General features: G+C 37.3%; 1 protein-coding gene across 2 annotated transcripts; it reads right to left on the bottom strand.

The window, feature by feature from the left end:
* Nucleotides 1-1,088: 1,088 nt before the first annotated feature.
* Nucleotides 1,089-25,649, bottom strand: LOC104473541 (serine/threonine-protein phosphatase 4 regulatory subunit 1). 2 transcript variants are annotated; one of them, XM_086760701.1, is made up of 20 exons: nt 25,517-25,642; nt 25,352-25,396; nt 20,286-20,418; nt 19,825-19,931; nt 19,105-19,247; nt 18,410-18,556; nt 15,883-15,990; nt 14,696-14,761; nt 14,017-14,175; nt 13,377-13,570; nt 12,597-13,033; nt 11,187-11,419; nt 10,043-10,135; nt 9,404-9,589; nt 8,965-9,126; nt 8,238-8,338; nt 6,976-7,096; nt 6,125-6,259; nt 5,181-5,322; nt 1,089-4,216 (listed from the first exon to the last, which is right to left on the bottom strand). In XM_086760701.1, the coding sequence occupies exons 1-20, from the start codon at nt 25,521-25,523 to the stop codon at nt 4,062-4,064; spliced, it is 2,874 nt and encodes a 957-aa protein (XP_086616827.1). In that variant the 5' UTR covers nt 25,524-25,642; the 3' UTR covers nt 1,089-4,061. The 2 variants fall into 2 exon arrangements, with proteins under 2 accessions (XP_086616827.1, XP_086616828.1); XM_086760702.1 differs by lacking the exon at nt 25,352-25,396 and having other exon boundaries at nt 25,517-25,649.
* Nucleotides 25,650-25,753: the final 104 nt, after the last annotated feature.

Here is a 25,753-nt window from a genome sequence, read left to right on the forward strand (position 1 = left end):
TTCCACAAACAGATCCCCCTGTGTATCACAAGCACATCACAGCATCCAAGCAGCATAAACTGACCTCACAGAAGTACAGCCCGCAAGTCTGATGTTACAGCCTATATGAACTCACCAGAGACCACCACAGAAGGTCACGCACCAGTGTGATTACAGAAAGACACTTGTTCCTTCTCTTTTGATTTTCACTAGGATGACAAACTTATTTTAAAGACAAGCAGTAGAGAAACAAAGTAGTGACTCAGGTAAATAACCAAAGTTGCCTATATTTAATGTTCCTGTTTTCTTTGTTAAAGTCTAGATCTCAACTTACATGTAATGAAAAGCGCGTATGGTGGTTTTAATTTGTTTCCAGTTTACTACACAGGGGTCTTGTGCCCTAACTCAAAGCGTGTGGGTAGGTTTTACCAGGGGGTGCAGGGGACTGTGTATGCCCCTCACTTTTGCATCAGCTACATTCCTGCAGAGAAGAGAAGGGAGGTCAGATAATCTTTTACAGCAGTTGGCAGAAGTTCTGAAGCACAGGATGTAGCAGCCAGTGAGTATCTCAAACAGCCAGAAGGGTGATTGCAGCAGGAGAAGATGCAGAAGACTCCTGAAATTAGAAGCAAAACCAACAAGCCAGGTGTTGATTATTCATTTCCCCCTACACACTCCCAAGGCCTAACAACTACACAGAGTTCACTAATGTAGGATGTCTGAGAGCAACACCACACTGAAAAAAATAGTCCAGAATGTGCTTCCACGCTGAAGTCTGGAGAAGGAAGAATTTAAGACAAAGATTTGAATGCCAGTCTCACCCAGCACAGACAAATTCTCTTCATTTAAAATACATCTTGTTACAAGTTTCAGTTCCAACAGAACGATTTTAGTTGCAAAGCACTTTTGGCACGCTCCCTTGAAAGAAAAAGTGCAGGAAGAGCTACTTCAAATCTCAGGACAACTGATGGATTTTTTACTACATAGTCTAATGAATTTCACACACAACCCTGGTTTAAGAAATGACAGTGTTTATGCTAGGGAGACGTCTCATTAACCAAAAGAATACACTCACATCCCACTTATGACAAAAGTCAGTCACCACAAACTGGTTTATAAAACAGTCACAGGATTTATTGAGATAAATACAAATAGAGAGTTACATAGATTCTCTATATTCTGACAAATGAATGACACTTCCAGAGTGTCCCCACTTAATTGGGTTCTGAACAACACTGTGTACAGACAGAACCGCCATGAGGGCAGCATCCAGACTGATGCCAAGTGTGTACTGTACACGAGAGACCGGTGAGTCTGAATTCTAAGCAACATGACTAACATGCTTCGGATTACAAGTGCTTGATCGTTTCCTGTAGCATCCAAGCAATATTGCACCCACTAATGTTATTGTCATGTTCCTTTACCTAGAAATGTTATATTCTTACTGCTGTTGTGAAAGTGGCTCAACTACCTAACTTTGCTCCATTTGGCTTTCAAGATAGGTATTTTTGCATAATTTAAACAACCCAGAGAATTGTACGTGAACACACTGCTTTACTCATCATTGCATACATTTGTCTAGTACAAGACGTAAAGTGCAGTCTTTAGTCATGCTGAAATCATTTCTAGTTTAAAACTAACCGACATATCTTGTAGAGAGTACATCTGTTTAATAGACCTGCACACTGTCTACAAAAAAAAACCAAACCACACTTCAAAACTATGCTGTCCCCCATTAGTGCATGCAACTGTAGGGTTTCAACTGAAGCTTTTAAATGCTCTACTGAAATCATATCATTTAAAACAGATATGATTTCTGGAGCCAGAGAGGTACCAAAATATTAGTAAAACCAAATTACTTCGTTTAGCCTTTTAGTGAGCTTTTATAGCTGGTGGCTTACTGTTTACACATATCCTAATTAAAAACTCTTAGTGAACTGTAACCAAACATGCTAAAACATAGGGAGCTTGTGTTTTCCAGTGATTATTGCAACTATTTAAGATTACCTGACAAACAGAAACCTAGGTTGGGTTAATGTTCAAAGTATTTAATTTATATACAGTACATTTCAAACATACTTACATATACACACACTTTAAAAAAATTTGTTCAGTGCTGAGAAATTTAATGAACTGATAATAAAAAACAGAAGTAAAACCTTGTCAGAAAGGCCTTAGAAAATTTGAACTGTTAGAAAATACTAGGATAATGCCAGCATTAGAAAAAGATATTAGCACTAGAAAAAAATAACTTGAGAGGTCTTTTAGTTAAGAAACTGCAATCATAAAAAGTCTGTACTGAAGAAGCATTTGCTTTAAATTATAAAAAAAAATTGTAAAAAAATTAAATGTAGAATGTTGCAGAATTTACAGAGTTTATACTGTTTGCTGTAATAGCAGTGGTATATTTCTGCCTACAACTTCCAAAAAGCATTTTGTGATCTCACAAGAAAACAATGTGTTACAAATACTGTACATATTATAATACAAGACTTGTTCAGCAAACTTATACAAAATTGAGCCCTCCAAAAATACAGAACCCAGCTGAGGAACCTATTTGTTGTACTGCAGACAAGCCAGATTAAAAACAAAAAAGAATAAAGTAATTTCTGTAAAAACCTTCACCCGTGTGACCTACTTACTAGTGTAATAGTGAAATAAGGGGAAATATTTACACAGGTCTATTTAGGATAAAGTGTTGTGTTCACAGAAAGTAACCGTTATTACATGAAACCATTTCATTAGTATTTAAGCATTAGTTTTTGAACAGTACAAAGTTCTAATCCACAATCTAAAAAAGCAGACTATTTTCCAGGCCAAATATATTAGCCAAAAATATTAGCTTTGTAATTTTTCAAACTGGTCAGAAGCTATCTGATTTTATTAGCGGAACTGTGTCCTATCTGTATATTCTTTTTTTCCAAAATACCGGTTTAAATACACAGAAGACATCCTACTCAAGCTTCAGGATCTCAGTAACCTTCATTTGTTGTTTGCCCCAAACCTTACCATACAATCAACAGAAGTTATAGAGCAAACTGTGTCACGACCTTTCCCCTGAACATTTGTTATTTGGGGTTTTTTCAGAATTTAGAGGTCCTTTGTTCCTAAGAAACAAAGTAGCAAGCTGTTTGGGATTTGAATGTTGGACTGGTTAAAAGGTGCTTTTTAAATGAGGTGTGTAGGTAAAACAAACAAACAAAAACTTAAGTCTGTAAAATTCTGTAATACCCTTCTACAACTACAGCATACATTGCAGGAACTGAATCCCTTAAATGAAGTGAACTTTCCTAGGGCAGAATAAGTAATTTTCAGTTTGGGAAATTTACAGTCCACCTACCACTACCAGAGCCTGCAGTAACGAAAACAGACATGTTAACACCTGTAAAGATACAGCTCAGAAATAACAAATTAATAGAAAAGTCACAATATTTAAAGAATCTTGAGCTGTGTTTTGAAAAATATCACATTAAGTAAAAATGAAGCATGCCTTAAGTCCAGCAGAGTAACAACCTTATAAAATGAAATTATTTTTGAGCTTTTTTCCATTAACACAGAATTAAGTTCTTCATCATTATTTGTTAAAATGCAAAACTATTCACATATGTACACTTTTTTCAGTTAAAATGCAACACTTGAAATAATACAAAATACAGTAAAAGTGAGGAAATAATACCTTCATGTAAGTTTGCTATAATCAGGTTTTAAGATTTAGAAACCATTTTAAGCTTATAGCAGACCGCTCTTCTACTGGAAATGTTTTCTAAAAAATGAAAGGCAAACTCCAGTTACACTGAAACGCTGCATATAGTGTTACACACAATACTTAACTGCAGGCGAGATCAGAGTTATCACCCACACTTAAAAGCAAAAAACCGAAAGGAATTCCTCATGCATATCAGACAGAAACACACAGCTGTAGATGAAGGATGGTCATGAAGTGAACATCATAACATTTCTCAATAGACCCTTTCCAGCTCAAGTAGGTAACAAAAACCTTATCTGGCCATATTATTCATACTAACTGTGAACATAAGGTAAATAACCATTTTGATGTTCAGCACTAACTGCAGAAGAACACGTTAGTTGTGTTTTTCAATGGTAGTATTGTCCATGTTACCCTGTTTTAGTTTTATGGTGGCAAAGAAGGAGACATCTTGATCTTTGTCAGATTGCAGGGCTAGAATGGTCTCTTCTGCAGCTTCTAGATGAGGATTGCCAACACTTTTAAAATAAGCTAGAATATGGGGAGAAAGAGAAAATTGTAACCAAAAATAAAATAAAATAAACCCTAAGGCGTAAGTAGTGCAGAAATACAAAGGATGTCAAAAACATCTGAGATACCTCATCTAATTTGTAGGCTTCTTAGAGAAACTACAGCAAGCTAAGGAAGCTGACAGAGAAAGAGAAATATACTGCTTCTTATTCATGTTATTAGGTACTTAAGCATTTCTAAGATAAACTCTTTTTGCTGAGCCCTAAATAAAAATCTATCAACGAGTAAAAGCAAGCTCAGGAAACTGCCACTGTACAATGTTTTACAAAACATTATCCATGCTTTATTCTGAAAAAAACAAAGACGAGATTTCTGTGCATCTTCCTTTGAATAATCAGAGATCAGCTGATTTTTTTGTTTTTAAGGAACTGTAATACAGGAAATTGTAGCGGCACACAAAACTGCACTCTTTCCTAGTGCAACTGTTAGCTTAAGACTAAAATGACAAAGCAACGCATTTCAGAAAAAGGTCTAACACTTCACGTGAAGGACCCCAAAGACGAATACTTCATTATCAAAGGCTTGAAACGTGCTGTTTAAGAAAAAGGTACTTGCCACACACCACGGACACCACAGCCACCCCCGCAGCAGCCGCGGCCCCGGCGCTCCGCGCTGTGCGGAAGGCCGCGACTGCCCCCCAGCGGACGGAGCACGCGTGGCAGTGCCGCTGCCCGCCTCAGGCCCTTCGGGTACGAGGACCGAATTCTAAGACCATAAAACCACTACAGTACGCATTCCTACATCTGTATTCCTACACCTGAACTCAGATGAAGTATCGCAGATGACAATGTATAATTCTGTTTTCGGTATCAACAGAACCGAGCAGCCCTTTACCAGCTGAGCTGATTTATAAAGAACTGCACTAGCAGATGAGGGACAGCGTTCATGAGACTTTAGTTCTTTCAAAATAAATTAATGACCACACCTTTCTCCAATAACGTCTGCCTTAGAGCCTTGGCGAGCAGAACCCTTACGTTTGGCACAGGATCTGAAGCAAGACTTAAGAGACTGGGGAGTAAGTGCTCAACAAATTGGTCGACAGGCATACATTCTTCTTCTACTACGGCCTACAGGATAAACACAGAACACGAGAAAGCAAGGTTTACATTAAAAAAACCACACTATTTGCCATTCCTTTCCATCTTGTCCTTAATTTGGCCTGCCTATTAAGAAAAAAAAAAATCTGTTTAACTCCGAACAAATACACGCTATGTTGGTGAAATAAGTATGACCTTTGAAATACTGTTATGAAAATGTCTTACCGTCCTAAAGCTCATCTGAAGAAGATGACCCAACAAGAGTGGGTAACTTTATCTCAACTGTATTTCAGGAACTACTGCTCTCTTGCCTGTCATCAACCCTTTTGCCTTTCAACATTCAACCCCTGCTCCTCACTGCTACTGAAGTAAGCATTTTTGGTTTGGCAGGGGGCAGGTAAGTGGAAATAGAGGGAAATAGTTTCTGGCATCTAGCTCCCATTGGTAGTTTGAATAGCTCCTGTGAACCTTTATCGTAGCATGTCGAAAGTATAACAAAATGGATCTCCATTTAGCACTTAATTCTTGACTTTGCTACTGAGATACCAGAAATAACAAGGATCAGCTATTTCAGCTGGAGGCACAGACCACAACAAGGACCACAGCCTCAGAACTGGACAGCCGTATGCAAGTACTGAGACCAGACCAACTCTGCCACGGTCTTTTGTCAACCCACACAATCACAGAACCCAAAGAACAATTAAAAAAAAAAAAAAAAAGAAAAAAAAAAAAAAAAGTAGGTCCAAATTTCAGGTTTGCCCACACTGCTGAAAAGTCCCAAACTGGCTACAAATGAAGTGTACACACAGAAACACAGAGAGACCATTCGAACCTGACAAATGAAGGCGAAAGCTTGTCTTCCAACCCACTTGGAACAGTGACGAAACCGTACTACAAGTTCATTAATGAAATTTAATCCCAGTGCATTTGCATTGTTTGCATAGAACTTCTGTAGTATTGCTACAACCTGTGAATCAAAGGAAAGCGGAAGGGGAAGAGGGGGGAAAAGGAAAAAAAGAAGATATGAGACTCAAGTTGTAGCCCTTAGAAAGTTAAGAAAGCATAATTATATTTGAATCCTACAAAGGGACACCAAAAACTGTATTCCAGTTTAATCAGCTGTGCTTGCAGAATTTAGTAAGTTACTGTGCATATTCTGGAGAAAAGAAAGCATAAGCTTTAAAATAGCTGTTTGTTCAGGTGAAACAAAACACTAAAAGAAATTAAAACAGCCATTAAAATAATGTCTCTCTCCACAGCACCAAGAAGAGAAAGAGGTTGTTGAAGGAATCTTTCTACTCATTCAAAACATCTAGGGTATGATGGCATTATCATGAAGTTCATAACAAATTAAATTAACTTTGAGGAAATATCAGGTTTTTTTTTCCCCTCCTCCCAGAACTGGGGGAAGGTCTTCTAAATCTTCTATATCCTGGTTTTCATCCAGTTGAAAATACATTTATCATTCACATACAACAGAGAAAGATTTTAATATCTGTGAAAGTCTGATAACTCAGTATTTTATAACATTTTCATTTCAATTTTTCCCCCGTGTTGTTTACCATGTTTATCAAAACATGTCTGTATTCACCCTACTTGTTTGAGAGAAAACAGTGATTTCAGGTATCCCTCTCCAGGATCATTTTCCTCCTCTCCTGCCAGTAAGTGAACTAAATCCCCTACCAGTTTGAAGGAGATCCACCGAACTTCTGAAACTTTATCGGAGCAGAGAGTCAGTGCAATATGTCTTAAGTAGTCATAGACATCATTTGGATTGTAGAGTTCCAGTATCAGGATCAGCTGCCTGGAACACAAAGGGATTAACTCTAGCAAATGCAACACTAACCTGCCCCGATTACACCATCTGTTAAACATAGGGAGGGGTCATTTGGAGCCTCAAAAATACCACTGTTATTACAAAGTACTTGAACAGTTTGTTCTTCTCTTACTTTATAATGGTGCACACACATATTAAGAGGTACATGCTTTAATCCATCAAGGAGTCCAAGAGAAACTTTTATCCAAACTACATGTACCAATGAATCAAAATTATCTCAAATAATAACAAAAGCTACAAACAGAAGTAGAATGAGATATTTCTTTGCAACTTCAGACCAATATCCTGTGCATTCTTGCAAAGTAAAAATAAAAGATTTACTTTGGTGTAGAAATCCACATTTCAGAAAACAGTTTCTATTTTGGAACTGCACAGAACTCATTCTAGCCCTGCCAGTATGTGACCAGCAGCCGTGCACAAGCCAACCACAGTGACAGCTCTCCACTAGGTGTCAGGGAACTGCTGCACAACATTCTCGCACCAGAGCGAGATGTAGTTTGTGGTGCCAGACTACAAAGGGAGAGTAAATCCTCAATAGCCCAAACAAAGCAACGAGATAAACATGAAGGTCAGATTTTGGCTGCAAACTATGCCTATAAACATTGTTTGGGTGCTTCAAATATCAACAGGGCTTGTAGAAAAAGAATTGTGGGATGTTACTCTATCTCCATTATATATCTAGTCACACGGAAATACCAAATGAATAAACTATTTTTTTTAAGAACCGGTTTTTCTTTCATACACATTAGAAAAATTACTTTGTACATATATTTCATGGATTTTTACAAGGCAGTCTAGAACTGAATAAAATCTGAAACCTCACTGAATACTATCTATCAGATTGTCATATTTCATAAGCTGCAAGTGAACCAGATCTCCATTTTAGTATAATCAGACATTTAAGTTTCAGTCACGCTTGATTACAACACAACTTGCCACCCAAAACCAAACAAACCCCAACAGCCAGTAGCTTTTACCTTCAGTTCCTTAATAAAAAATGATTGTAATCTTTTAGCTCCTAATTAGGGTGTGCTAACTTCTGAATGTAATTACCTATTTCCAAGTTAGTAATATAGATGAAAAGTCAGAAGTTAACAAAGTTACATACTCTGCCAGCTCATAACGAAACCTCCAGTTCCTGCTGTTATCAGTCACCACAAATTCTTGAAGTTGGTAAAGATACTCTCGCCTTTTGTCTGCATGAAGTAACTAAAGGAAAAACATACTAGTATAAAACTGATAGAATTCAATACTTGCAGTTCTCTGGCATATTACTCTATTCACACTTAAGTGCATTTTCCTACTTGAAAGAAAGCTATCATTCACAAGATGCTTACTAAAAATTGTGCACAACTGAGTGCCTGGACACACACAACTGACCTCAAAAAAAAAGTACATTAAGTCATCACTTCTGCAAGGATAAATGTCAAAGCACTATCTCTGGGCATAAGACTGAGGAACCAAAAACTAAGGATTTGTGTTTATTATGCAGCAGCCCATCAAGATCTGCTCTCGTCTCTCCTAGTCCCAAACAAATTGCTAATGGTCCAACTTTCCAGCTGGACTGTACAAAATACTAATTCCTTTACAACAGCTAGGAGCATGGACAACAACATTTACAAAGGGATGTTGGGATTTTGTTGGGATATGAGAGATAAGAAAAGTGAGGGACCTTAAAAAAAAAAAGCAATAGACACACACACAAAATGGCAGCATTGCACAAACCCAATCAAGTAATTAGATATTGATATCAGCACATCTAATTAAAAATTCTCTTTAATATAATGGAATCAGAAAAAAAAATTATCTTGAGAAATTAAATGACACTTTCTTACCTTCAGAAAGTCATACAGATGTTTAAGGACACCAATACGCACTTCATCCAGATCTTTCAAGAATCCATTGAAAATTGGCACCAGATCAGCGGCTGTTAGCTGATCCCCCAGAATAACTGCTAGCTCATGTATGGAGAAAGCTAGCGTCCGACGTACCTTCCACTGCAAACAGTTTAAGTAGTAAACTAAATTAGGAGCCATAACTAAAATAAAGGAACTTTTGAACTACACCTATGTGAGGACTGAAAGAGTACAAGAAACAGGGCTATTTACACAGCACTAAAAACGTTGATTCTATTTATGAAGTCTAATTTAAATCTTGAATTTTATAATTTTAGTGTGCATTTAATCCCTTATACGAAAGTATACAATGTTATAACTTCAGTGTAACAAGCTTAACAGAAAAGCTACTCAAATTTCTGATTTTTTTTTTTCTTACCTGTACATCTGAGGCCAGTGTCTCATACGTATCTTTCAGGCAGTGCCAGTTCTGCCTGCCCAGCGTTAAGGCCACCCCTGGAAGGCTATACGCACAGTGCTTGGCTATCTCCGTATCAACAGTCTGGGCTCGAGCCGGGTCGGTCATTGACAAGTACTGGTCTAATAAAGGTTGAGGTATGATATCCTATAGATAGAGACAGTACATCAGCAACACATACTTTAATATCAGAAAGAAAATACACCTGTTGTGCTACAGTATTTTCTTGCTACCAACCAGTTGGCAGCAAAACACAAACAGTGGCAAGATGTCCCTTTTGTGGGCTAGCTTTACAATATGTAAGTGACCCCTATAGTTATTTGTCCTCTCATTAGGACAGAGCAGTCAATAGTGAACAGTAATTATTTCTTCTTTGCTGAAGACAAACAGTAAATTCAGTGACAAAACAGGAGAGTCAGTGTCTACCTTGGTTGCATAGATTACCTCTAAGGCTTTACAATTTAAAAGAGAGTTCTTAAATGCCCAGAGCATTTCTTCACATTCTGCAACTGATCAATTCCAAAAGCTATCACTGTATTAAGGAGAAGATGAACTGTATCCAGTACTCCACTAAAGTAGTTAGATTCTATTTTAAATCACCTGTAGTTTTGACTTGTCATCTTCAAACGGTGGATTATTTTCTTGCTCTTTCTTTAAAAATACACCGGTTCCTCTGTGTTGTTCCTCCGAGTCCTGCAAAATGACATGCTAGCTAGTGAAATGAATTGGATTTACTGCTGTTTAGGATATTTCAAAGCATCACACTACAGAACAACGCAATTCAGATACAGAATAACCTTTTACAGACAAAGTCTTCTACAGGCAAAGCCTTATTCAGTGTGTTTAAAAGTACAAAAAGACAGCAGAGCTTACACTAAGGCAAACACTATTAAGACTGTTGCAGTAACAAGGGGAACGGTAATCAGATTTACTTCTTAAAAAAAAAAAAGCAATCTTATTTAACAAACCCAACACTCATACAAATTCTGAATGGTTATGTTTACTATACTCTTAAATAGTTTTTATTTTTGGCAGAGATTTAAATTATATTAAACAAGACAGCTTAGCAGTTGCTCCAAGTCTGTCAATATAATGACAAAAGCTTTACTGGTTTTAGAATGTACTGCTGGAAATGCTCAAGCCTATAAAACTACAAAGCATACACCTCTCCCCAGATATCAACAACAACAACAAACTTTGAAAGAATTAAAAGGCTTAAAAGACCAAAACCATATAAAGGTCAAAAGTTCAGTGTTTTACATTTTTGCTCATACACATCTTACGTGCAGTTTTTTTTATAGACGAGGGTTTTTCCTTTGTATTTCACAATTATCTCCAGTAACATTAAATAGTTTTTAGTCCTATCTGTACATTACAATCTAGAAACAGCAACCAGGAACTGTGCATATAACTGTATGTGTCACCACCTGATTCAGCCTCCTGTCTGGAGATCACAGACTAACTTTAGATTCATTACAGGAAGAGGTGAAAGTGTACGTGGTACGTACCATCTGAAAAGACTACAAGACTACTGCAAAACTTTAACTCTTTAGTAATTTGTGTGCAAGTAGAAATAATAGCCCTCAACAGTTTTTATTTTTTTAGTTACCATAAGCAGTATATCATAGTTATGGCATAGTAGTGTTCAAAGGCTTTAGCTCAGAAGTGGGTCAATTATGCCAGAGACTACATGAACTCACACAGTACTTCAGCTGGTAGGACATGCAGCACAATACACACTTACTGTGCTTTTCACTACGCTGGTGGTAGACTGGTCACTGATATTATCTTGGGAGGCAGGTAATGAAAGTGTGTCTTCCTCCACCTGGTTGCAGGTAGCATCTGAAACAGCTGTTTCATCTGAAATAGGTTTGTTCTGAAGCTTGCAACTGCTTTCTTCCAGTTTTTTGGTATCATAGTCACCAACAGAATCAAACTGAGCAGCCCTGAGAGCAGCAGACAACACCTGGACCTGAGCTGTGTAAAGCAGGAGACAAAGACTTAGTCTCCCTTCTGCACATAAAAGCACTGAACTGTAATCTGAAACAATAAGAAGTCTAGTCTGAGCTGTACAGAAATGGTGTATTAGCAAAACATTTGCTCTTCAAAAGGAAAGGTCCATTTATCTTCCACAAAACTATCACAAATTAAGAGCGATGATTCGGGTGTATTAAATTTTCAGCAGAAGCATTCTACCAATTTCTACTACTGAAAGATCTTTCTAATAATCCCCTGTAATAAGGTATCACACCATACTGCCTCACCTCCCATTTTTCACACTGTCAAAGATTTTAAAACAAATTCTTTTGTTATGTCATTTAACTGATTCAACTGTGTGGAAAACACATCAATGTCCGTTTAAAACATTTCTGAGAAAAACTTAATCCAGAAGAGGGAGTTAGTGAAACCATCTCTGAAGCATTTTGTAGAAGTAGGTAGGAAACAAAAGGTCAGGTTTACCACTGTATCACCAATAAAGTTAGGACAAATTGCATTTGCACACTATGCTACGTTGCTTCTTGGCACATGAAGTTACTAAGGGTTCAGAATGCAGAAACTCTGAGATAGTTGCATCTGCACAAGTCTACAGCAAGTACAGTCTTAAGAGGAAACATTAGAGCATACTTTAAAGGTGAAGAATACTAGAGTACTTTGGAAATAAGAGGAACGGACAACTTAAAAAGGCAGAAGAAGAAACTGAGTTGACTATGGCTGACAGGCTTGTCAAGAAGGATTTGGCCCAGAAAACACATATGCATCCCACTACAGGGCTATCACCACTTCAGTATGTTCATCAATGGGCTTGTATGGGGAGACTAAGGAAAGACGACTAAATTAGCACCATTCTCTCTCAAACAAGTATTAGATAAATTCAGCCTGTAACACATAGCTCTGTCCCTAAAACTACAGTACTTGGAATACTTAGCCAGTTTTAGGTGAACAGAATCTAGGAACACTTCCCCAGCTGTACCAGAAATAACTCAGGTCTTGTGAAAAAGACTGTTGCTATACTTTCTACTACAATTTACTACTCAAGGAAGTCTCACCACCTTATAAATACCAAGCCAATTAAAATGCAGTTAAGGCTTTTGTAAAGGCCAGAAGAAAACCCGCTCAGAAAAAAAACCACAATTTCATTGTTACAGAGTCTCACCTTGAACATCTGGATCATCTATGTGCTCCTGTAAGCTTTCTAGAACCTTTTTTATTTCACTGCTAGCAACACAGTTATTACACGGCACAGAGCAGCTATCTTTGTGCTTTTCAGTCTTGAACTGAAGCAACTCCAGATCCTGACTTATATCAGGCAGAGGAGGGCGCCAGTATAGAAAAGTATTAAATATGTCTTCAGCAGACTGCAGCCTTGAGTTCGTTCCAGGAAAACTGCTCTCCTTCATGACTTCTATGACACCAGCAGCAACTTTGTCACCTTGAGACAATCGAGATACATTTTCTCCAGGACTGGTAAAATAATCTGAACTTTCTTCCCACGTATCTTTATTTAGGTTCTCAACCGAGAGCTTTGTACTAACTTCAGCTGAAGTCTCCTCAGTCGATGATTCCGGTTTGATTTCCACTGGTTGTTCTGAACTGGTAACAGACACACACAGTTATCCAAATAAAACTTAAAATACTCTTAAACAATACTTTTCAGTGAAATGCATCAACTACAGAAGCTTACTTTCTCTGCAGAAAGGGAGAATTCATGTTGCCACTAAGCTTTACTTCATCCATTTTCTCTTTACCCTCCCCTGTGAAGCCATGAAAGTGAATTTTTCAATAATACGACTACACTCAAATAGACATACACATGACCTCACTCTTCACACCTTTTCTGCAACTATATTCTCGAGTTGAGATTTTCAGCCCTGAAGAACAAGTAGAAGAACTATCTTCTTTCTATTCCACTACACCGTATCTCCCATTATTTTACCCGGGCAATGCAGCATTTGTATTAGAGGATGTTAAAGTTATATTGTTGCTTGGCTGATAGGGATTGGAATTCACATCTTGCATTGATGGTCGGATACTCAGTGTCCCATCTTCTCGAATGTAAAGACCAGCACTTGAAGGGTTTGCAAAGGTAGAAATAAATGGCCCAAGAGACTGAAAAGCAGCCTGACGAACCTGTGATAGTATAAAGACGACAATCAGGATTCACACAACTCCCACAGAGTTTAATTTAATAACAAATATAACCAATTACCAAATAAGTGACACCTAAGCAATGAGTATTAGAATATTAAGCACGTATCTACAATGATAGTAAGGAATTTTTTTAAAAGTTACAGACTTTAAGGACACCAACTGTCTACTTCAACTAACACCTTTAACATAAGCAACCTATTCTCAGAAGAGTGTTTACACTTTAAAAATTGTTGATAGAAATTCTAAGTAGTAAGAGAGAGAGGAAAAATAAAATACTATTTTATTAGAGGAGATTAGATTTTAGTAGGTTAGACTCCAATCTCGGGAAATTCAGTTTAAAGAACTTTTACAGCACACTTCTGACTTGCCCACTACTTGTGTATGATCTGCTTGCGAAGATGCACAAATCAGAGTGAGTTACTTACCCATCTGCAAGTGTCACTAATAAGACTGATAAATAGCGGGGATAGTTTGCTTCTGCGAACTTCTGGGGATGTGGTGTAAGACACTGCCATAAAGCATTCAGCACAAGCTTTTCTCATTCCCCAAACACTATCAGAACAGAGTTCAAAGAACTTGGGAATCTGCCAAAAATAAGCAAACCAAGACTAATTAAAGACTGAACAAAGACTGCAGCAACTTACTATCAAGGTATTTTTCTGGAAAATGGAGACAATATTAAGAGAGAATAAAGTAAGTGAAGAACAGAAGAAACAAGGATAGGTTAAAAAAATATATTAATTGAAGAAACTTCAAAACCTGTCTCCCATGTACTTTGTTAGGATTTTATGTATAACTATATGCACTACGAAACAATAGAAAGAATTATTAATGGTCTATTTTTCCTGAAATTGTAACTTGACACATCATCTAGTTTAAAAAAAAAAAGTAAATAATTCTAAAGGAATGTGCATGTGTGTATATAGATGCTGTCAATTGCATTTGTAAAAGTATAGAATTGCAACCAAAGCCTTAGCCAAGTCAATTTTTAAGAAAATGCATGCACACTGATAAATTTATAGATAAGATAATTAAAAAATTCATTATTAAACCTTTTGAACTGAGAAATACAAGTCTTGTAAATTGATTTTGATTTTTACATACCAGCAGTCTTTCTGTGGCTTCTTGCCCAACTGCATTACAAATGTCACCAAAATTAGCTGCACAAATCTAAGAAATAAAAGAAATAATGAACATTCTGGCTCTTTCAAGTGCATTAGTTTTATTACGAACTTCACCATGCATTATTTATCCCATGTAACAACCGCACATGTTTGACTATTCACATTTCATCCATGTAACTACATCCTGTAATGTTAACTCATCCCTAAAAAAAGGCTCATTAGAGCAAGCTTCCATAAGCCGCATGTCTTTGAAATCAATAGTAGTAAAGGTTTCTGCATGAAGAGCATCATCTACTTCAGAAATGACTAAAAGGAACAATAAGCCTACTTGAAAGTTTAAATTACTTTGAACAGCAGCTGTCAAAATGAAAGCAGACTAAAATATGATACAAGGGTCAGGACTTACGTGTACTGACAGAACTATCTTTGCTATGCTTGAGACTGGCTTAAGTACTTTGCTGAAGCAAAGTTTAATCAAGGTCTCAAGTTAGTGCCATTTACAAATGCTACAATTAAGGCAAAAGGGACATGTTGGAAAAAGATGTTGCCAAAATCTGACATCAATTACGATAGGACTGTGTTAATATACAATTTATTCATTGTAGATGTTTATTTAGAAGGCTATAATGCAGCTCAAATTCCAACAAGTGGAGCTTATGCTAGGGACCAAGCTGAAGCTCTGCATGACCATTAAGTCTACTCAAATATTAAGACTTATGCTACCAGTTTCCTTTTGTACTCAACTATGAATTAAAACGAGTCTTACACTCTGGGGATTTCAATAGTACCACATTTTTTTTTTTTTTAAAAAAAGAATGATATCTTAAATATCTACTACTTTTGAATTTCTGGTTTAGGAATAAGATGGTGGAGATCAGGTAACTTGTTTGCATCCTATAACCAAGCACAGTGGCTTTAAAAAAAGGTTGTGCAAAACTTAAATGTGCTAGATCCGTTTAACGGCTATACCAAAGCTATTCACCAAGGACCGTTACCTGTTTCTTTACTAAGCTACAGAAATTATAATCACACTAATAAATTAAAACTGCTCTTCCAGACTCTTTCAAAGTTCATCAGCTAAAGTTATGACTAAATTATTCAGGAAGGCCTTTGAACAGCAACATACTAATTCATTTTTAAGTGTTTTAGTGTTGAAAACACACCGACCTTTCGGACTTGAAACAATTTCCCATCACTGCACAGTTCACAGAAACGAGGAAGCAGCATGTGTTCAACTGTTGTTCTGCTCAACATTGAAGCCATTTTACAAATTATCTAAAAATCAATAACAGGACACATGTAAGGAAAAGAAAATTATAAAGCTTGCAAGCATGACCAAATATTCCTCCTAAAAATTACTTGAGAGCAACTACTATCACATAGATTTAACTGCTATACATTATTTGTATTTTCATACATCTAATTTATGTGAAAACCAAATACAGTTTTTATTTTAAAATCATTCTATGCCACTGTGCCTGATCATAACACTTCTGCACATAATTCATTGTCTTTTTTTATCCTGTTAAATAGACTTTTATTAATACATGCATTTTCGAGGTGTTGTACAATGTGGCACACACTGATACTTTGTCTTCTCCATACCAAACTTCCATTGCACTAGCCAGCACACAATCAGTCTTTAAGCATATTAGAAATATCTCAACCTTAAGAATGCAAGTAAGCCCCTTGGCTTTAACAGGACTGTTCAGATACTTAAAAACAAGCACAGCCTCAGCTCTCCATAGGCTCAGACAATGGGATCAAATAAAAGTTTGCCATACAACACAGGAGAAAATGGAGAGTAAGACAAACTAGCTATATATGTGAGCTAATGTATGCTTTACAGGAATCACCCTCAAACATTTTAGGAGTTAACATCCAGGATAATTGAAGAAAGGTAGTAACACGCCCATTAATTTAGCTTTCTGAGGAACTGTCAACTTCAACTACCATTACAAACCATGTTTCTGCTGTGAAAATCAGGTGCTTTGGATTGTACATTTCCTTTCAGCTCCCACTTTCTGAGATAACTTGCTGTAATTCTTACATTTGCAACAGTAAAAAGAAAAGGGTTCCCATGCACCTTTCTACTCAACTGTTCTGCCTGCAGCACCAGGAGTTTAACACTAAGACAAGTGTTGTCAGATTAACAGTATCATCTTTCTATTTTTATTTTTCAAAAACTATTGAAGCTTTCTACCTCTACAAAAATAAGCTTTATTCCTAGAAACATTTGCCTTTGTAATAGAACACTAAATAAGAACTATGGAAGACACCATTCAAAGACTTTCCTACAGATTTTTAGACTCCTAAAAGGCATCTGGTGCTCAGACGTCACTCTGGAAAACTGCCTAAGGAATACCCAACTCCCAAACAAGGAAAAGGAAAATCTAGCTCGTAGAACTATTTTACAGGTCAAGTGTCAGATATCCATACCGAAATGTAATTACACACCAGCACTTTTCTGTGGAGTCAATGATTTATTGAAAGTGAACAAATAAGCATTTTGAAAAAAAAACATTCCAAATTAAGATCAGGTCATCATTCACACTTTTGTAACTTTATTTTGAAACCTGATAGAGTAAATGTAAAGAAATTGTTGGGGAAGGCAATGATATTAATAAGAATTAAAACAAGGCTGCCAAGAACTAACTGCATTTTAAAGTTATTTGGCTACCATTTAGACAATAATTTAGCATCCTGAAGTATAAAAATCATCTCTTTAAACCTGATCTTCTCCAAAATCCAGAATAAAAATTAAAGATTTGTTATGTTAAACTAAAAAAAAAAATAAATAAAAAAAATGTTAAGGAATAAATACAAAGGGTTTGATTGCTTATTTTATTTCATGTCAGCACTATTTCTGGACCTCATTTTAAATACTGTTATAAATGAAAAGGAATGGTAGTTTTTGTTAATACTCAATACATCATCAATAATCTATAGGAAAAAAAACCCCATCATTTTGGGAAAATAACTTCTACTTAGTTTGAAGATCTGATACTTTACATTTTTAAGCATACGATAACACTCTTATTCCCATTACTGTACTATATAGCTCAATTCTTAAGAAGCACCATTTCAAAAAGATTCCTCAAGCACTTAATTGATGCAGAAACCCAGACTTCTTAACCGCACAAAAGGTATAGGGCCTAGAGAAAGCTTACCCAAGTACCTCTACACATCTCCAAAGGCATTAATGAATAGCACTGAGTACAACAGTATTCAGGACAACCCTGCTTCCTTCTTGAATGCAGTTAAGAGCGTTTTTAATCGCTCAGTATGGTGCATCAAGTTCTGACCCTGTTGAAATTCTCTGAGAATTCACATTGTTTTGATGGTGCTCAACATCACAAATGACTAAGAAACCTACAGATCAAAGGCTTAACAGCTTAGCACACTGAAGCTTCAATTGTATCACAACAGTAGTTTCTCTATTCATAGAGTGACTAACAAATAGAAAAGGAATAAAACAAACGGAAATAGAAAAGGTATAGAAACTTGAAGTACAATGATTAATGTAAAGCTCTCAGGACACTAAGAATGCAATTTTCACTTTCTGCGGTTTATGCTCATGAAAATCTCACACAAATTTGTTATAGTCTAAAAGAGCTTTACAGTAGAACTTCTAAAAGAGAGAACAAAATGATTTTTAAAAAGTAAAGATGTAAGATTTCTTAAATTCACTTACATTCACAGCTTCCACCTTGTACTCATCATCACTGTCAGGAGCAGAGAGGTCCAGGAGAATTGGACACACCTTATTTTCAATGTCACTCTGAGCAACAAGATCTTGTTCTAGCAGTATAAGCAGCGCTTCTTGACCTGCCTTTCTAACCTATTAACATGAACAAACAAAACAAAGTACGTCACTGAAAACATTTACTGATATGAGAACCACAAAATATATGTTTTGAATGAAAACACAGGTAGGAGTTAAAAAAAAAAAAAAAAAAGAAAATTCTTTATGTTGTTAAAACTAAGAATTTTTAAGAGTAAATAGTGAAGTTTAATATAATCATTAGATGTCTTTTCATCAAATTCTGAGGAAAAGTCAAAAGACAAAGTGGAAGACAGGACTTTTAAGTCATGACTCCTGTAACACATTGTGTCAATATGCTGCTAGGTAAGTCCTCTAAGTTTCCCATTACTTACTAAGGAAAGTTTTTTTAAAAAAAAAAATTATTTTTTATATATATACACACACACATATATACATTCAGATCTCCCTAGCCAAGTATGCTGAAACCTATAAACACAAAGCACTAGATAAAAGCTACGTATCAATCAGCATGGACTTTCCTATTTTATCTTCCTCATGCCTCAAATTCACCAAGCCACACAGAATTTGCCAATATTTCAATGCATGTAGTCTGTTTTTCCTACCTGATTGTTAACATCTGTGAGGTATCTCACTACTATGGGCATAAGGTATTCAAAAAACGCTGTTGGGAATTTTGGTCGACTTTCTTGCAGAAAAATGGCAATAGGAGGTATCTGTTCCATCAGCTCTGTACGTACAGTTGGTTCTAATAATACAAAGAAAATCAAAACTGTATACAAAATTAAGATCAAGTACCTTAACAAAAGAAGTAGCTTTTTTTGTTTAATGTTTCACAACAGATGAAAATTAAAAGAAGATTCAAAATGTAAGAAGTAGAACCACTGAAATTGCCTGTTCGTAAAGGAAAGCTGAATAAAACAGAACAGCCTTAGGTACATCATCATAGTCCAGAGACATGGGATCAGTTCCCAAACAAATCAGATAAAATGAGAGCTAGAAAACCCAATCACCATGGATGTATACACATGAAGTATTAAAGCATGCAACTGTTATGTGCCACGTACACCACACATTCAGATGTAACGAACCCCCTGAAAACATTACTTTGGGCCTTATACCAAGTAAGAGGCTTCCATTTATACATCTATACCATACAAAATACATCAAAAACAAACTAACAAAAAATTAATCCTGTTTTCACATATTGCTGCTAGATTATTTAATTTCTTTACTCATTGTCTTCTCAAAATCAAAAGTTACTGCCTTCTATATTGCAGCTTACGTAAAATAAGTTACAAAAATTAAAACAAAAACTTTCAAACCTGCATCTTCAGAGAGCCTGACCACTATTTCCATTACAGTCAGGAAGTCTTCTTCATTGTTACTGAAATCTCGAAAGACATCCAAAAGACCTCTGGCAATGATTTGCCTGTGGACAAACAACATATTAATTGCCTTAATATCCTGCCAACAACATGCAGATAGGATGCAAGGGTGACTTAAAAAATATAAACAGGCACCTTAAAGATAAAACTTTTCCCTGAACATTTAGACATATCAGTTTTACAGTTTCTCCGCATTCCAACAAAATGGAGATGGAGTTGAGAAATATTCAGATGACCAAGAATGAAAGCCTCTTTTTATGGAAATGCTATACAGAAGTTATTCAAACAGAAATAATTAGGCATGCACTTAGGAGAATGGTAACAAAAGTTATGACACCTTAACCTCCACAATGCTGTCAGACTCAGGTTATGATCAAGTGTAGCTGTTGCACCCTTACCTGTTAAATATGTTATCACTGAAGGCATATTTTTCTAGACGAGCCAGTGGAGTTAAATTATCCTGTCCAGGAATATCCAAGAATGCCGTTATCCTCATGCTATCACAGTCTGGGCCATAATCTTCAAACCCAACTTGAAAGACATGAAGAGTAACCCAAAAAAAAAAAAAAAGAACAGAAGAAATAAAATCCAAGAGTCAGCAAGAGATGTTACAGTGTAAAATACACTATACTAGTAACTCCATTTCTTTTTAGAGCTATTCTTCAAAGGAAAAGTATCTCTACATCCTTCACCCTTAAAACAAAGGCAGTGAAACAGCCTGCCTGCTGCAACACAAATTCTCTCATTTCAGTAATGGATATAGAAACACATACAGCAAGGAAATACACAGAAAGAGTTGCACTAGAATACCTGATATTCCTGCTCTGGGTTTACAACTTTCCCAACCAAGCACTCCCATTCAACCCAGCTGAATTAAAAGACTAGAGCAATTCTGAATTCTGCTGTTCTTGCAGACAACATGCTCTGACCAACAAGTTGAATGAGATTCAAACAGAATAAAACTGTGAGATTAGAATAAATGTTCACATTTCAAATGTATACTGCAAGTAAACCCACAGCAACGTGATCAGAAACATATGCTCATTATTCACAGCTTTTTATAATGAGTACACATTGTACTGACACCCTTATTTCTATTCAACTGGTCATTATTACTTCTTGCGGCTGCTCTTCATATATTTTTAAGTTCTGTCAGGTTCAAAACATGTATCTGCACAAGCGTATATAGTTTACATTGCACAGATCTGTCTGGGACTGGTCTGTCCACATGCTCCAGGGCTAGCTTTCCCACCAAGGATAGTATCTGAAGAGGCAGCATCCAGTATTTGCCGCTTGAAAAGAAACCTACTGTGTCACTGAAAGCTCACAGGAAGTTATACAGCACATGTTGGATTGTGGATTTCCTTTCTGAGGTTGCCACAAACTCTCCATATCCAAACCCAACTCTGACCATCTTTATATCTATGCAATTGCAATATATTTATATTTTTAAATCCACACAGATCTGACACTTTTTCACTAGCTAATTTTGGAGGATAGCTACCTATTATACAAAGCTAGATTTATTAGGGTTTAAAAAAAAAAAAAACCCAAAAACCGAAAATCACCGTACATGCCATTAACTTTTATCTAGCACCCACCTGTTCCTGAATTAAGAAACAGTTGAAAAATGAAAGCTCTTACCAGTTCAAATATTTCAGAATTCCTACCAATTCAAACGACAATGAAGTAAACGTCAATTCTAAGTTTGACTACAATACAACATCCGGGACTAATTTTGTAAACACGATGGACATGCTTAATTTTAATACTTGGAGTAGTTTTACTATTAATTTAAATTAGCTAAGCACACACCAGTGCTTCTAGGACCAGAGGGAAAACAGAGCAAACTACTTGTGCTCAGGATCAAGAGAGTTAAATATCTGAAATTTTTTCCACGCATTCTCAGTACGCTTAAGTAAGGAACAGTCATGGCACAATCCATTTTGTCTTCTCACAATAATTTTAATTTTCTTTTTCCGTAAAAGAAGCCGCCACAGGTACTTACAAGTTTCAAAATACACCAGAGTACTAGAAAGTAAACAACAGAAAAACAATGAACAAGTATTTTCCCTAATGTTCTTTCATAGTTGAATCAAATAGTCAATATTCTTCCCCTCTATCAAACAAGCAAGCTTGAAATCTGTCCACCTATAAACAGAAATAAATGCAACAGTATTCACAGCTGAACTTGTGTTCACCATGCCTTAGTTTGAGCTACACTGAAAAGCTGCTTACAGCCTGCAAGAAACACCTACAGGGTCACAGGATTTAACTAGGGAATTCAACATCATTAGCAAGTATCATTATCCACTTTTTCCAACACAAAACAGTAGATACTAGTACAGAGTGCAAGGATTTCACGAGCTGGGGGAGCTTACTTTCTCTCCTGCTGTTCTCAGGAGGAAAATCAACTTTTAAAATACTTTAATTGCGAAGGGCATAATTAAGCTAATTATTTTTCCACATGATCCAATACCTCACCTTACCAAAAAAAAAAAAAAAAAAAAAAAAAAAAAAAAAGAAATCCAAGCCTCAAACTGTACTTGATTAAATTAGGTAGATTTTACTACAGCTCTTCCCTGTATTCAAAGGAATCCTCCAGACTCTGTTTGTTTCAATGGAATTGATCTTCAACATGCCTAACACTATCTCACTATTTAATTAAGAAAATAAAATCCCAGTTTCAGTGATTTATTTCACTCCGATTTTCTTAAAATGCATCAAGCTAGACTAGTCACTTGATTAGCACAACACTATTTCAGTCTAGATGGGACACCTGAACACTGCTATAACACAAATAGAAGAATTAAAACATCGAAAGCTGTCTAACAGCATTGTCAACTTAATGAACTTAATCAAAGAATATTTTTGAATCATAAAATAAGATTTCAATAATACTCCAAGATGCACATTTATTTACCTACTCCTTCTCCTGAAACTCATTCCTTCTTTTTGGTGAGCCATATAAAAAGCTTATTATTTACTTCTTATGGCAGAATTTTCTTTCTCTGAACACTCTGATTAACTTCATGACTCAAACTAGCCTTCTGCCTACAAATATCAAACTTCTTAATCAACTTACCAGACAAATCCATTACTCATAGACTCAACAGAGCAGCCAAAGACTGAACACTAATGGAGAACAAACATTTAACTAACTCCTAGTGATGGTCACCTCCGGTTCAAGACCAAGACCCATAACAGAACACTACAGGAAGGCTGCATTTCTTCACACTGCTTGCACTTTACACACTCAGCAAACAGAACTCAAATGACAGGCTGGTTTTGTTTTGTGGGTTTTTTCTTACTACAGAGAGAAGAAAATTGGAAAGGGAACTGGGAGCAATTCAAAAAGACCCAATCAATTCAAATTGCTAAGCATTCATTAGCACCATCAATGGTTTTGTTTGGTTTTTTTGTTGGTTTTTGGTTTTGTTTTGGTTTGGTTTTTTTTAATTAGGGCAGAGAGAGAAAGATATTTTCAACTCTTAACTAAGGTAATACAGCAACAAATTGTTGCAGCTGTCCTGCTAGAGGAACTCACTGAAAAACAGTCTTTAAATCAGCATAAGCACATTGAAATCTATCAGCCAATGTCCTTCTCACTTAAATCCCATTCAACGCATACATGCTTTTTGTCAACTAAGGCGGTAACTTCTTACAGACTTCTTATATTTACTTACTGCTGCACGCAATAACCTTTAGCATCTCTTTTTAAGCAACTTCTTATAGTGTTATCAAAATTTTAAATCCCTATGTATTAAATAAGTGTATTTCCCATACTATCCATATTTACTACACTTCTTTAGATTTCTACCTTTTCAAATAGATAACTATTAAGGAAGGAGGATCCTTTTCAATTACAGTTTGAAATTCATTAATACTGAGACAGCCACAGTTTATCTGTATAAGAGAAATGTTAAAAATATTTTCAAATACACAAAAATACAAACACAAAACAAACGAAGAACACTTCATCTCCATATGAACTGTATAAGTCTCATCATGTATACATCACATAATCACAAAAGATCCCAAACTTTTTTCTTAAAATTTAATAAAAATACAAACAACTTTTTTTTTTCTGCTACCCACTAGTGAAATGCAGAAGCCTCAAAGACTGAAAGCAACAACATGTAAGAGCAGCAACTGACAAAATCCCACAGAATAACCTCCTGCAGAGGCAATGTCCCTGCACACCTTTCCAACAATACTCCAGATCTCTCTTGTATTCTCACCTTTCCCCTGGTGCTCCTGAAGACCACTTTCTTCCTAAATCAGCATGTTTATGCTAGATTAGGGAGGAAAAAAACCCCATCTGCTACACACTTGCAAGTACTATTAAACAACAACGGTTTTGTGGTAAATAGATTATCTCACAAAAAAAAAAAAACAACCCAAATTCAAGTACCAGTTTTAATTTTTTTTAATAGAAAAGTCAATCCAGCATCCAAAGCACCAATGAAGCCACCCCACAAATACAGGTGCTTTCTAAAGCGATACAACCTCATATAATTACTGGTCAAAGACTTATCTCCTTAAGTAACACCTCTTACCAGACTGCCTGATAGGTGTTCAGCTCTAACCCTGTAACACAACTCTAGACTATACCGGCTTGAGGTGGAGCTGTTACCTGGCCTGGGACCAGTACTAACCTAAAACCACCGGCTGGTGTTAGCCAATTGAGAGCATACACAACGGCAATTTTTATTTTATTATCGCTTCCGAGGTGCGGTCCTGCTGAGCGCCTGTGTCGCGGGGATGAACAGCAAACCCACGGCGTCCTCAGCAGCCTCTACAGCATTTTAAAGTCTCACCCGTTTGAGCTACCGCAGCTAGAAAGTCCCTCGGCTGCTCTAGGCTAATTTCCACCGACAACAGCGGAGCTAATCCCCTAAACCACCGCCGGCTGGACCCGTTTTCCCTTCCCAGAGATTCACCACGGGCCGTTGTCGGAGGTGCTGTTTACACCGAACCTAACACTTCAGCGGCCATTTGACACAGCGAGCACGGTCTCTCCGAAGGCCGGCTTCCAGACACCGCCCCGGGCCTGCCTCCCGACCGCGGGCCATTCTTCCTCGAAAGGATGGAGGCTGTCCCCCAAAACCCCCGTTCGAGAGGCTGCCCGTCCTTCGGAGACCCGACTCGTCGGCTAGCACTTGAAGCCAGGCCTATGAAACACGCCAGGGGAGGCGAGGACCCGCGGCTGAGGGAGCGAGCCCACTTCCTCTGTCAGCTCTGCACTCCTGCAGACACCCAAATGCGAGCTAAGACTCGTGAGCCCTAATGCTCTATAAGCCTTCACCTACTGGTACAAACAGCCTCAAAATCCTCCCTTCACCTTAACCTGGATAAAAGGGCGGAGAGGGAAAGAGGACGACAGAAGAACCCAGGGGTGGGAGAGCGGGGGAGGGCCTAAACAGGGAGCAGAAAAATAAAAAAAAAAAAAACAGTTACTCACAATCATCTAAGTCATCCTGCAAATCCACAAAATACAAAGGGATCCCTACAAACAAAAACAGAAGAGAGATACCGGGGGGTTGGTTTCGGAGGGCTACGGCGAGGACAGCAGCAGCCCCGAGTGAGCCGCCCCAGCTCCCCCCACCCGCCCGCCGGCCCCACTTACCGGCCATCTTGGAATGGACATGGGCGAGGAAGAGGAGGGGAGCGGGAGGGCAAAGGGAGGAGCCGCCGATACTTCCTGCCCCCGGGTCAGCCCCCGCGCAGCCGAAACACCACCGGTTTAATAAACAGGCGCTCGCAGAGGGGCGAATCGCCCCTCCGCACCCGTTGTCGCCGCCTGAGAGGGAAGATAAACCGCGGCGGCGGCGGGCGGGGGGTGCAGTCAGGTGACTCCGGTGGG

This window comes from Chlamydotis macqueenii, chromosome 16 (genome assembly GCF_036417535.1).
Source record: "Chlamydotis macqueenii isolate bChlMac1 chromosome 16, bChlMac1.mat, whole genome shotgun sequence".
Lineage (NCBI taxonomy): Eukaryota > Metazoa > Chordata > Aves > Otidiformes > Otididae > Chlamydotis > Chlamydotis macqueenii.